Source organism: Lipotes vexillifer, unplaced genomic scaffold, assembly GCF_000442215.2.
Source record: "Lipotes vexillifer unplaced genomic scaffold, Lipotes_vexillifer_v1.1 scaffold588, whole genome shotgun sequence".
NCBI classification, from domain to species: Eukaryota; Metazoa; Chordata; class Mammalia; order Artiodactyla; family Lipotidae; genus Lipotes; species Lipotes vexillifer.
Window position 1 is genome coordinate 319,390 of NW_006778148.1, and position 14,335 is coordinate 333,724.

General features: G+C 37.6%; 1 protein-coding gene across 1 annotated transcript in view; it reads left to right on the forward strand.

Annotated features, from left to right (window-relative positions):
- Positions 1-14,335, forward strand: part of C5 (complement C5) — an 86,228-nt gene that overhangs the window by 2,088 nt on the left and 69,805 nt on the right. The window contains 6 exon segments of the mRNA XM_007451483.1: positions 333-525; positions 2,474-2,636; positions 7,965-8,035; positions 9,481-9,572; positions 11,583-11,665; positions 13,989-14,079. Of these exon segments, the coding sequence (XP_007451545.1) occupies positions 333-525; positions 2,474-2,636; positions 7,965-8,035; positions 9,481-9,572; positions 11,583-11,665; positions 13,989-14,079 (693 nt within the window).

Consider the following 14,335-nt stretch of genomic DNA (forward strand, 5'->3'; position numbering starts at 1 on the left):
CTCACTGTTGTGGCCTCTCCCGTTGTGGAGCATAGGCTCCGGACGCGCAGGCTCAACGGCCATGGCTCACAGGCCCAGCCGCTCCGCGGCATGTGGGATCTTCCCGGACCGGGGAACGAACCCGCGTCCCCTGCATCGGCAGGTGGACTCTGAACCACTGCACCACCAGGGAAGCCCTGGCAGGCGGATTCTTAAACACTGCGCCACCAGGGAAGGCCCCAAATGTGCCTATTTTAAATTGAATCTGTCAAGTGAGATTTTTTAAAAAATCAGAAGTATAACAAAAAATGTCATATAAATATACTGTTCCTTCTCTTTTCCTATTTCAACAGGTATGTCATTTCAGCACCAAAAGTATTCTGTGTTGGAGCATCTGAAAATATTGTAATTCAAGTTTATGGGTACACTGAAGAATTTGATGCAACAATCTCTATCAAAAGTTATCCTGACAAAAAATTTACTTATTCTTCAGGCCACGTTACTTTATCCACAGTAAATAAATTCCAAAATTCTGCACTCTTAACAGTATGTATTTATCCTTCAGTTTCTTTATATATATAGAATATTCTCAGTAAAATGTGTACCAAGTTTGAGTATTGATAACATAGAGATTTGATCATTTATACCACTCTACCACTGCATGATTATTAGATGATGTCAGTCACTACTGAGTCATAAGCACAAGAATATTTTACTTACTTTTAGGTTTGTACATATTTAAGTAACATTGTACTAAAAATAGTTTTTATTATATTGCAAATAATAAAAAGACAACACTGAGAGTCCTCCAAAACATTTTATCCTTTAAAAGGGATCTGTGTATTACTCAGGTTTGAGAAACGCTGATCTAAATAAATTCTAACCAAATGTAGGAATTCTTTGATTAATGTTCTTGATGGTAAATGCTCTAACCTCTTAACAAAAACTTCTACTTTTTAGGTTTATTAAGAAATAAAATTCATTTCCCAGAAGTAGACACTCTTATCTGATGCCATTAGCCACACACATGTGACTGTTACCTTTAAATTTAAATCAATCAAATGTAACTAAAATAAAAAATTCAGTTAATCACTCATACTAGCCACCTTTCAAGTGCTTAGATAGCCACAGGTAACTGGTGGCACCATACTGAACAGCTCTCCCTTATCACACAGAGCTCTGCTGAACAGGTCTATCTCAGATGGCTAATTGGAAAAGTAAATTAGGGTGGGGAAATCATAAAATTGATGCATATCTTAAGCATTTAACTTTATCTTAACATTACAATGTATCGTTATTTGCTAATCGTTAAATGTTGTGCCCAGGTCTTTTCTTGGGTCCACTGGTTGGAGCAGAGATTCTTATTTATAATGTGTCACAGCTTTAACGAATCATTTGTTCTACAGTTTCTATTTCCTTAAAGTAGAGAAAGAACTTAGATACTTGCAAAGCAATCTGAGTGCAGAATCTTTATAGATTTTTACCGTTTTCCAAACTTTTACAGTACTCTCACATATCTAATTTAACATGGTTTGTTTTAGTGATTAACTTTTATCTCATGTTTTCAAAGCCGAAGTTTTCATAAAAACACTTTTCTGGGCTTCCCTGGTGGCGCAGTGGTTGAGAGTCCGCCTGCCGATGCAGGGGACACGGGTTCGTGCCCCGGTCCGGGAAGATCCCACATGCGGCGGAGCAGCTGGGCCTGTGAGCCATGGCCGCTGGGCCTGCGTGTCCGGAGCCTGTGTTCCGCAACGGGAGAAGCCACAACAGTGAGAGGCCCGCATACTGCAAAAAACAAAACAAAACAAAACACTTTTCTTTCTTCTGTTACTTTCTGTGTATTAAATGTGCATATCATGCAGTGTAAAGTGGATCATTACAATTACATAGACAAACTGGAAAGCACATTGCTCAACCTGTGGAAGCAGAAGGATGTAGATAGGATACAAAGTGTCCTGAACATCAGTCAGGATGTTGAACTGAGGGGATGGAGAACATGGGCTAATCCAACGAGCTGATAAAGTGAAAGTTTAAGAGAGCTCCTGTAGTAGTAGTTTTTACTAAATGCATGTAAAATTTGGGAAGCACAGAACCAAAAATATATATATATTTTGTGTGTGTGTTACGCGGGCCTCTCACTGTTGTGGTCTCTCCCATTGCAGAGCACAGGCTCTGGACGCGTAGGCTCCGGACACGCAGGCTCAGTGGCCATGGCTCACTGGCCTAGCCACTGCGCGGCATGTGGGATCTTCCCGGACCCGGGTACGAACCCATGTCCCCTGCATAGGCAGGCAGACTCTCAACCACTGCGTCACCAGGGAAGCCCCCGAAAAATTTTTAATTGCTTAAAGCTAAATGTTGATTATGACATTTGATATTGAAGGGCTTTGGGCAAAATTTATTTACTACTTTGGCTCCTATACTACTTTTTAAATAACATGTTTTATATCCTTAAAATTATTATACTCTTTTCCATCAACATTGTCTTTTACAGATACAACCCAAACAATTGTCTGGAGGACAAGACCCAGTTTCACATGTGTATTTGGATGTTGTATCAAAGCATTTTTCAAAATCAAAAAAAATGCCAATAACCTATGACAATGGATTCCTCTTCATTCATACAGACAAACCTGTTTACACTCCACACCAGTCAGGTAGATTATAAAATGCTTCTCTCTCTGGGGGGGAGTGGGATTGGGATTGACACTATACTGTAGAGGTTTTTGGGTTTTTTTCCCCAAGCTTGAGCAGCTGGGTAAATGATGATGGCATTTATTTAAACTGAACTTTGGATGTGGGGAAGAGTTTTTATTTATTTATTTTTAATTTTTATTTTATACTGGAGTATAGTTGATTTACAATGTTGTGTTAGTTTCAAGTATACAGCAAAATGATTCAGTTATACGTATACATATAACTATTCTTTTTCAAATTCTTTTCCCATTGAGGTTATGACAGAATATTGAACAGAGGGCCCTGTGCTATACAGTAGGTCCTTGTTGGTTATCTATTTTAACTATAGTAGTGTGAACACTCCCAAACTCATTCTATGAGGCCACCATCACCCTGATACCAAAACCAGACAAAGATACCACAAAAAAAGTAAATTACTGGCCAATATCACTGTAGAGCTTTTTAAAACTTGAATTTAAGTGGAGATAGGTTTCCAACTTGCTCAAAAGAATCTCAATTCCCAGTGATTTTTACACTTATAAATATCATTTTCATTTTAAATTCATACAGAAATTGTTAAACAATTAAACGGAATTTAATTTTAAATTTGATTTTAAATATAAATCTTAAATTCATATGGAAATGGCAAAAATTAACAATTATATTATCTACCTCATCAGTTATTCCCATGTAGAAAAAAAGCTATTTAAGAATTGTGAAATGTAGTGTTAGGTCTTATTATTAAACAAGTTTAAGATGTAACTGCAAACATTATTTTGGCAATGAGAAGATAATTTATTATAAAGCAGTGATCATAAAAAAAGGTCTATTACTTTGGAGCTAATCCTCAAATTCAGAAAACAAATCAAACCCTAAGAATCAGATGTTTCAGCAAAAAATAAACTAAATCACAGAAATATATGGATATTAATTTTCTAAGGGGATCTGCCTAAAGAAAGTTCCTATTAGAACATTGTTTTGTATTTTTGGTTTATCTGTTAGAGGGGGAAAGGGCAGGATAGGCAGTTAAAACTCTGGGATTGACAATTGACTGGATTTATTCCCAAGAAACCAACAATAAACACAGAAAAGTGTGAATGCTGACCACATATGTTCATGTGTCTGCAAAACCTTCGATTCCTCCATCACTCCCTGTTACCAGAATTAACTTTTGAGCACATCAGAGATGGAATTATGAGAGAACTATATGTGGAAGGGGGAGGTTATGGAGTTTCAATAATGACATTATTGGTGAAGGAAAGAGGAAGGGAGGCAGGACCAGCCAGCTTTGTTGAAAACATTTCAGGTAGTAGATACCTGCTGCATATTGGTTGATGTTGATAGTATGGGGTGGAACAGGCCTGCACCACTACCTTTTTAGCAGGAGCTCCTGTTATGACCAGCTCAGAAAGGAAAGGCCTAGAGAGGGTGGGGTATTGCTTTCAGCTTGGACAGAATATCATAGCCAGAATAGTACTCTCTTGACTCCAAGATGACTTGGTGTACATGGAGATAGTCTCTGCCCATAAAGCTTGGGCCCCTTTTAAACATCATACCCAGAAACAAATATATCCATACCCTTGTGTTCCTCCTATGTTAGAGGAAGCTTCATTAATTGGGTCCTGTTGACACTACCTACTATTTAGCATCCTCATCTTTGTCCAACAAGTAGTCTGATACCCGGAGCCTGGGACCTCTCTTAGCTATCAAGGCTTTCCTTAAGAACAGCCTTGGGACTTTCCTGGTGGTACAGTGGTTAAGTATCCACCTTGCAACGCAGGGGATGTGGGTTCGATCCCTGGTCGGGGAGCTAAGATCCCGCATGCCTCGTGGCCAAAAGACCAAAACATAAAACAGAAGCAGTATTATAACAGATTCAATGAAGACTTTAAAAATGGTCCACATCAAAAAAGTCTTAAAAAAAAATTAAGAACAGCCTCATATGTTATTTCTTTGTCGGAACTTTAGCGTAAGAAGATGTGGTATCCTCATCTATTCTAATCATAGAGGAGAACTAGAGAACTTTCTTCTAAATTTCTTTTTTTAATATATTTATTTATTTATTTTTGGCTGTGTTGGGTCTTCGTTGCTGTGCGCGGGCTTTCTCTAGTTTTGGCGAGTGGGGGCTACTCTTCGTTGCGGTGCACCGTGGCTTCTCATTGCAGAGCATGGGCTCTAGGCACGTAGTTGTGGCACACAGGCTCAGTATTTCTGGCTCGCAGGCTTAGTTGCTCTGCAGCATGTGGGATCTTCCTGGACCAGGGCTCGAACCAGTGTCTCCTGCATTGGCAGGCGGATTCTTAGCCACTGCGCCACCAGGGAAGCCACTCCTCTAAATATTGACTCATTGGGACTTCCCTGGTGGTCCAGTGGGTAAGACTCTGTGCTCCCAATGCAGGGGGCCGGGGTTTGATCCCTGGTCAGGGAACAAGATCCTGCATGCATGCCGCAACTAAGAGTTAGCATGCTGCAACTAAAAGATCCCGCATGCCACAACAAAGATCCTGGGTGCCACGACTAAGACCCAGCGCAGCCAAAATAAATAAAATTTAAAAAGTAAATAAATCTTTTAAAATAAATAAATAAATATTGACTCATTACTGAGAAGTAGTGAAGTATAGTGGTTAAAAGCAGACTCTGGAGCCAAATTGTCAAGTTCAAATCCCAGCTTGGGCTCTTATTAGCTCTGTGACCCTGTGTGAGTTAATATTTCTGAGCCCCATTTTCCTCATCTGTATAATGGAGATAATAATAGAACTTACCTCATAGAGTTGTTGTGAGAGTTAAGTGAATTCATATGTGTCAATACTTCAAACACTGCCTACCACAGAGTAAGCACTAGGAAAATATTTCCCATTATCATTTAATCTGTGGAATAGCGTAAAGCCTTATTTACACAGAAGAAAAAGAATTATTGAGAAGTAATTCTTTTAAAAATTGATTACGTCTTGCTGTTTATAGCTCTAATGTCCCAATGCACACATTTGATCTGAAGATCGTTGAGGGATTTTTCTTATAAGCATCTTTAAGATAGAGGCTTAAATCTTCAAGGCTTTATAGGACAAAGGCCTTCAGAGTATTGACCAAAATCCTTCAATTTCACACAGCCTGTGTCCTGCCTTCTCCTCCAACCTTGTCACCCACCATGTTCCCCTTCATCGGTGGACACCAGCCAAGCTGACCTCTTTTCAGTTGCTTTCTCACACCATTTTCCCATCCACAGTAAAGCTTGTGTACCTCTTCCTGGTATATTTATGCCCCTTCCTTGCCTTCTTAACTCCTACTCAACCCTTACGTGCCATCCCATAAAGGGCAGCCTTCTCTGCTTCAAAGCTCCCTCTTCCACACTCAGAAAGCCAGGGAGTGTCTTTTTTCTTTTTGCAGTACGCGGGCCTCTCACTGCTGCGGCCTCTCCCATTGCGGAGCACAGGCTCCGGACGCGCAGGCCCAGCGGCCATGGCTCACGGGCCCAGCCACTCCGCGGCATGTGGGATCTTCCCGGACCGGGGCACGAACCCGCGTCTCCTGTGTCGGCAGGCAGACTCTCAACCACTGCGCCACCAGGGAAGCCCTATGGAGTGTCTTTTATAGCACTTCCTACCCCTGGAATTTTACATTTACTTGTGTCATCTTGTGTTTGCCTCTCTCCTCCACTCCATTAGAGGAATCCCATGTCTGATTTGTCACCACCATATCACTGTGCCTAGCATAGTGTCTGCACATAGAAGGCATTCAATATATATTTTTAAATTAATAAGCTATATCTTTGGTACAAAAAAAATTATTGATCTTGCCTTTGATACACCATTGCTATGAAGACAAGATTAATTTTCTAACCTAACACAAAATGGGTTAGAAAGTGGACAAGTAGTAGCCGTAGAAGTAATATAAAATAAAAATAATAAACATTTATTGATTAATTATTATGTGCCGGGTTATGCAAAAGCTTTGTCTCATTTAGGCTCACATACTATGAAGCAGATACTAGCAGTCCTATTTTACAGATGCAGGAACTAAGGTGTAGAGGGATTAGGTATCCTGCTCTGGGTCACATTAGAAAGTGGCAGAGGCAGGAGTGAAACCCAAGTTTTGAACTCGAGGGCCTGAGCTCTTAACTTTTTTGGCATACTGCCTCTGGCAGCATCCCAGTGATGCTCAGGCCTGAACCAGGTATGTTCATAAAGCAGGAGGGAAGACTTGAGGAGGGAGACAGGGGTGAGGGGACAGCAGAGTGGAGGGATTTACTGAGCATTTTGCTTTGATCTTATGGTATAGTGAAACCAATTTTAGAGCGCTTAACACGTGGCTTCTTGTGTAGAGCTTTGCATAATACCGACCCTTTGAAAGGTTTATGGCATCGGCTCAATTTTATTTTGTGGTTAAAGTTTTGGCCATGAAATGATTTGAGCATCAGTAAAACCCTAGAGAAATTATAATATGTCATTGGAAGGAACTAGATCAGCATGTCTCAAGCAGCTATGAGTTAAAAGCTAAGTAGATGCTTTTGTTTAAAAGGTGGGGATCTATTAACTGACAGAAAGAAGTGGAAGAGAACTAATTGTTATTGAGCCCCTGCCATTATTCTTTTAACAATGAGAGAACAATTGTAGGATCTGCCTCAATAAATATAACAAAACCATAGAATTCAGTGCTATCTTTAGTAACAATAAGACAATTTGGGGCCTTGTTGTAAGAGTGTATAATGTCTGAAACAAACTACTTAATTTTCCATTAAAATCTTCAACTTTAATATGAGACAATTTATTATACTCCCATATAACCATATGGTAGACATCACTCTTTTGCTACTATGAAATTCTTTTTTTAATTTTTTTTGTCTGTGCTGTGAGGTATGCAGGATGTGGGATCTTAGTTCCCTGACCAGGGATCAAACCCATGTCCCCTGCATTGGGAGCGCAGAGTCTTATCTGCTGGACCACCAGGGAAGTCCCTACTATGAAATTCTTTATAAACAGTGGCCTAATTACAGATATAACTAATTTTGTACTATATATTTGTTCCCAAAAAGATGTATGTAAATATATTTTAATAAAGTGAACTGTACTTTAAATTCACTAGAAAGTAGCTCTTTAAAGGAATCCAAAAGGATTCTCTTTAAAAGAAAAAAATCATTGAAACGTAATATATATGTCTACAAACTAACTTTTCTTTCTTTTAAATATGGATTTTCATGTATGACTGTGTATTGAATTTTTAAAATGAAGCTCATCTCTTTTAAGGGTGATTATTGTAAAAAATCAAAATACTGTGCTTAGCAAAGTTTTTGATGATATCAATTATTCTTACAGTAAAGGTTAGAGTTTATTCACTGAATGATGACTTGAAGCCAGCCAAAAGAGAAACTGTCTTAACTTTCATAGTAAGTATGTTATTTATTTGGATGAGATACTCTGTTCCATAATCCTGCCTTCACACCATACTAACTCATTCAGTGTTCAGGAAATGGTTATTGAACACCTTCTGTGAGTATAAAATTATAGGTTTATACCTCTACAATATGTAAAAACCTCATGAAAATGAAATCTCAACAAGTTATGTTTTGAACTAAATCATTTAAATATATCCTTCATGATTTATTTCTTGAAGAACACTGATCAATCACTAAGAATTAGGTGAATGCCTATTATGTCTGAGATTTTTTATTTGTACAGTACACTTGAGCAGTTTAGGCTTTAGTAACTAACATATTAACACATGAAAAATAGTGCTAACCCATGAGATAAAGATCAGCTGTTATCAGCTTTTCATCAGCCATGACATATGTAACAGATGATATGCACATGTGAAATAAACTACCATGGTCTTCCCAGTTCGTGTCACAACCCTACAAATTTTTGTGGGGAGATAACTGCTCACCTATTAACAGTAGGTGTACTAGTAATTGGTCCTTCACTATAGGTTGCAGTACCTTTCCTCCTACTCAAATAACCAAAACCCCGAAAACCTTAACAGAGCACAAATGAAAAAGAGGATTGTATCGGAATAACCTTGAATCCTTCATAACTTACAAAAATCATAAAACTTTCACAAACTTTAACATCTGACTATTTTATAATGAATTACTTGAGAAGCATCCAGAGTGTTCCAAGATTGTGGTGGATAACTATTGACATAGACTGCAAACTTACAAAACGTCTAGCTAATAAATGCACTTTATAGCATATTTGCTTTGGAAAGCTTCAGATGAACACATACAAAATTTAGATTCAGGTATCTGTAAAGCATGTAAGTTCATATTTCATTCATTATAACATCAGTTTTTGTCATACTTTTTTTTTTTTAGTCGTACAATAGGGAGTTGAATGTCTTCTAGATAACTGAGACTAGGATACCCTGGACACTGATTTACTTCCCCCACTCCCGTGAGGCAGGAGATGGAAGAGGGTCCAAAAAGAGGGAGGGAAGTGGCTTAAATTAACCATATTTGCATTTCACAACATTTAAATGATTTTCCTCCTTCATATTTAATTTGAAGACATGGATATTTGTTAGTAAATATTTCTGTAGATCGAAGACAATATAATCGGGCTTCCCTGGTGGCACAGTAGTTGAGAGTCCGCCTGCCGATTCAGGGAACATGGGTTTGTGCCCCAGTCCGGGAAGATCCCACATGCCGCCGAGCGGCTGGGCCCGTGAGCCATGGCCGCTGAGCCTGCGCGTCCGGAGCCTGTGCTCCGCAACGGGAGAGGCCACAGCAGTGAGAGGCCCGTATACCGCAAAAAAAAAAAAAAAAAAAGACAATATAATCAGTTAATTTTTAAAATGTGATTTATGTGATTTGAAGTTGTTTGTTTTTATTCAAAGGATCCTGAAGGATCAGAAGTTGACATGGTAGAAGAAAATGATTATACTGGAATTGTCTCTTTTCCTGACTTCAAGATTCCATCTAATCCTAAGTATTTTAAAGTATTTGTTAATAAAGTTTTCTCTAAAAACACATCTGGAACTTTTGGTTGTGAGGTAGATAGCCAGTCAAATGGAGCCACCTAGTGTTAACAAAGAGTAGGTGTGAAGGAAATGAGGATATACAAACTCTTTTCAAGTCTAATTAGAAGCTAGGCTCAGGTTCTGGCAAAACAAACAAACCACTCCCAATACTTCTTACCAATCCTCTTTACGTATAGAAATTAAAATTTGGAAGAGGCAAAAAACAGTCCCCAGGCCTTTTTTTTTCTTTTCTTCCCATCAAAACCGTCAACCCTCCACCCTTCAAGGAATCTAATAGACTATCAGTCTAAAAGGCTGGTATTATCCCATGCCTAGCTCTGAGAGTTATAAAAATATTGGTCCCCTGTAGTCTTTACTGCACAGAATACCAGAAGACAGATTTCAAGAGGGAGGGTGTTATTAATTTCCTCCATTTGGCCACATGCTAAAGGAAAGAACAGAACCCAATGTGAAAAAAATTTAGTGAACACATTCCTGGTATATACAAAGTACAACGGGAATGAGAAATTCAAAACAGAAATAAAGAATCCATAGTCCCTGTCTGCAAGGAACTTAGAGGAGGACAAATAAGATAAGTGCACCTATAAAATGACTACAATATCACTTTAAAGCAAAATCTTTTTATGGTCATTTTTGTCTGCCCTCTAGAATCGAGTTTGCAGTTAATTCACTGTAATGAAGATTTTCTAGAAATTTGGATGAAATTGGGGGATTTAAATAATTTGGATAATTTTTAAATTTTGTACTTCCTTGAAAATATTACACGCTCCATAGCACAGAATTTATCCAATTATTTTATAATTATTATCATTTCTCCAACTTCATCTTCTGTCATTTGCTCCATGACAGGTTATGTCAGCCATGACCAGTATTGTCTTACCCCAGTACATTTGCACATGTTGTCCCCTCTGCTTAGAATGTACTTCACCTTGCTCTTTACAAGGCTGGCTTCCTTTCATTCTTTAGGACACAGGGTAAATGCTCCCTTTTCAAAGAGGCTATCCCTGGATGCATGATCTAATGTAGTCTCTCTTTTCCTTTTACTCTCTTGTTTATTTTCTTCATGGCACTTATCTCAGTTTTGTAAGTAATTATTTATTAATTTACTAGCCTTTTATTCCCCACTAGACTGTAAACTCCTTGAGGACAGGAGTCTTGTCCATATTGGTCACTTTTGAATCACTAGCACCTCAACATAACAGGCACTTGATAAATGTTCTTTGTGTAAATGATGATGATAACCATAATATTAAACTTTATTGATTGCATAACCAGTGTGCAAGATAGATTTTATTTTTCCCATTTCACAAATGAATCTAAGTAATTTGCTCAAGTCCAATCTGCTACTAAACATAAAAGTGGGAATTTGGACTCCCATGGACTAGTAACTCTGGGAAGACAGGATCTCTTCTATCTTATTCATTTTTTATCTCCAGTGCTTAATCCAGTTCTCAGTCAATATTTTTGAATGAAGGTTGTTAAACTCAGATCATTTTCCTCTTTAAACAAACCATATTTTGTCCCCAACTAAAATTTCATTTATGCGAAGTGTGAATTTTATCATCTGGATGGGCTTGACCTGTATTATATGTTTCTAGAGACATTGTTACAGATTTTCTACTACAGGGTGGATTTTAGTATTATGTTATTATGTTATGTCCAGGATTAGTAAATTTTCAAGTATCATAAGCTCTTCAAATCAAAGCTATTATATTGAGATAAAAATACCTGAAAAAATCACAATGTATGAAAACTAATTACTAAATAATTTCTATTATCTTGAAAATGCTCAGTTATTTCTGTTTATTGCTTTAAAATCTGTCGTCGAAATAAAGTACGTAGGCTATATACATCTTTACTTACCTCTCCCTCTTTAAAATGGTAATTGATTAGATTTTCTTTGGGTGAATTAAAAACATTTGATGACTTCTGTAATTATAAATATTTTGCTTCCATAGATACGGTGTATGGACAATTCGAGCTAAATATAAAGAAGACTTTTCAACAACTGGAACTGCATATTTTGAAATTAAAGAATATGGTAATTTCTTACAATTAAAAGTTTACCTATAAAGAGTTAGTATTTTTGCAATAATTCTTTTCATGAATGAACTTAATGCAAAATCACTCCCAGATGAAGATGAGGCCACTTGCTGGTATGGTTAGAAGTACTGCTCAAGGGGGTGGGAAGAGTTGTCCAAATGCCTAGGCTCTAGTTCTAGCTGCCCTTGGTAACCCTGAACAAGCACACCAGTCTCTCTGGACTTGTCTTCCTCTTTATAGAGCCTCAAGAGACGTAGTCGCCTGAGGAACTTGACTAGTTAAGGTCCTTTCCAGAATTATGATTTTAGGAGAAACTTAAACAATCAGAGTTGAGGTGAACAGAACCTGGTAAGACTAATAGATGATTTACTCAATTCATTACAACCAGTTAGTGACAGAAGAAGAACATTTGGATTTCCTTACCCCTAGTCCAGTGCTATTTTCCTTCTAGCTCACAAATTCCTAATACATTGATCCAAAAATTTAAGATATTCTTATTTTGAAATCAATCATATTAATGGACTAATAATTAACATATAAACAGCTTAACCTTTCCATTTCTTGTTGTTTACTAGAGTATTTGTGTGCTCTGATATCAAATTTAACTTTCTTTTTCTTGAAGTCGTTTTTTTATTCCCCAGGAGACTCATAATAATGTGGCAAATAAACAACACGAATTTTAACAATTAGCAAACGGTGACAAAGCAAATTTATTATAATGAAACTCAACTTTAAAGATTATAGGCTCTAAATAACATATAATCCTGACTGATCCCCCTTCCTCCAAGTGTTTTTGCTGCTTCTTGTAGATATCTAAAAATTCATCCACCTCTTATTATCTGCAGCCACCCATTGATTTTACCACCAGGCTCCCTCCTGGTCTACTGCAACCCCCACTAATTGCTATCTCTGCTTCAAAGATATTCTCTCTTGGTATTAGCCAAAATAACTTTGAAATGCAAACTTTGTCATGTTATTTCTCTATTGAAAAGTCCCCAGTATCTCCTCATTCCCACCTCCTTTTCAGCCTCATTTATACCACTCCAGGAATGGTGACTTTGCATTTGATGTTCCATCTGCCTGCAACACCCTCCCTCTCCCTCTTGCCTAGCCAACTCCTACTCACCTTTCAAGTCTCAGTTGAAAAGCCATTTATTCAGTGAAGTTTTCCCTAAATTCTTTTTCCTGGGAAGGATTCCCTGTACTTATTTATATCAGTTTTCATAACTGTCATCTGTCATTTAGGTGTTTGTGTAATTCTTTGCTTATGCCTGTCTTCCCTGCTTGACTGTGAGCTCATTAAGGGCAGGGTTTGTGTCCTTTTCATTGGTATATCACTGTTGGCAGGAGTATGCAGGCTACATGGCACCTAGGTACTGGATGAAAGGATGAAATATTTTCCCTACTTCATATCCTGGGGAGAACACATCTGCCTTGATCTTTAATAACATAGGAATGCAGCCCAGAGCAACAAATTGCATTGCTCTTTTTCTTCTGTTTTTCACCATCTAGAAAACACATAAGCCATATCTGAAGCCAACTATCTCACTTACTCTCCTCTGTCAGTCTTTGTCTACAATATCAAGGTCATACAATCACCCAGTTCTCTACTAACTGTTGTGCAGGTTAATAGAATTAGAATCTGTAAGCCTCAGTACACAGTCTGAGTTAGTATAAAGAGAAGACAGTGGCATTTTGACAGATGAAATTGTTTTCTCTTGGGCAATCAAGATACCAAAGAGAGGAAAAAACCCTCCTTCCTTTCTGCCCTAATTTTAAATTTTTTATGAAGGTTCTTTCTTGTAGCTAATTGTAAGCTCTCTCTTCTTGACTAAAGTGAGAGTTTTATGTTGGAATTTGGAGACTGGATGGATTTTTCTACTAGATTAAAAAAAGGAAATATTAAACAAGCAAGAAATTTCTTTTTCCATTTTGAATGTAATAAACATTTGTTGAGCACATACTATATTTGCGATTCATGAGAAGGATGAGGGGGGAGACATACAAAGATAAAGAGAGAATAGTCTTTTTTGTTTCAAGGAGCCAATACTCTAGTGGAGGAAATAATCGATTGCCTATAATAAGTGCTGAAATCAAAGTATAAGTGAAGTGCTTCCAGTACATAGAGGATGGATTGACCTCTGATTGGTAGAATGGGAGGCTCCCCAAAGATAGTGTTGTTGTTGATGATAATGATGACAAAGTGGATGTTGTGCTGATGTAACAGCTTATCCAACTAATCCAGAAATACAGTTGGTTGCTATGATTTAAAGACTACTCTAAATTAAATGGTAATGTTGCCTCTTTGTTTTTATTTTCAGTGTTGCCACACTTTTCTATCTCAATAGAAACAGAAAATAATTTCATTGGTTATAAGGACTTTAATAATTTTGAAATTACTATAAAAGCAAGGTAAGAAAGTTTTTTTTTTTTTTTTTCAGATTATCTAGCTGAACTGAGTTCCAACTCTGGTGACAGTTGCCCAGAGTGAGATGTGTGATCTTTTTCCAGTTTTATTGAGATATAATTGACATATAACATTGTGCAAGTTTAAGGTGTACAGTGTGTTGAGTTGATAGATTTATATATCGCTGAGATCTGTGATTTAGTGGCAATGTCTTCCATTACTTTGAAACCGACTGATTGAGAAGACACCATGCCTATAGTT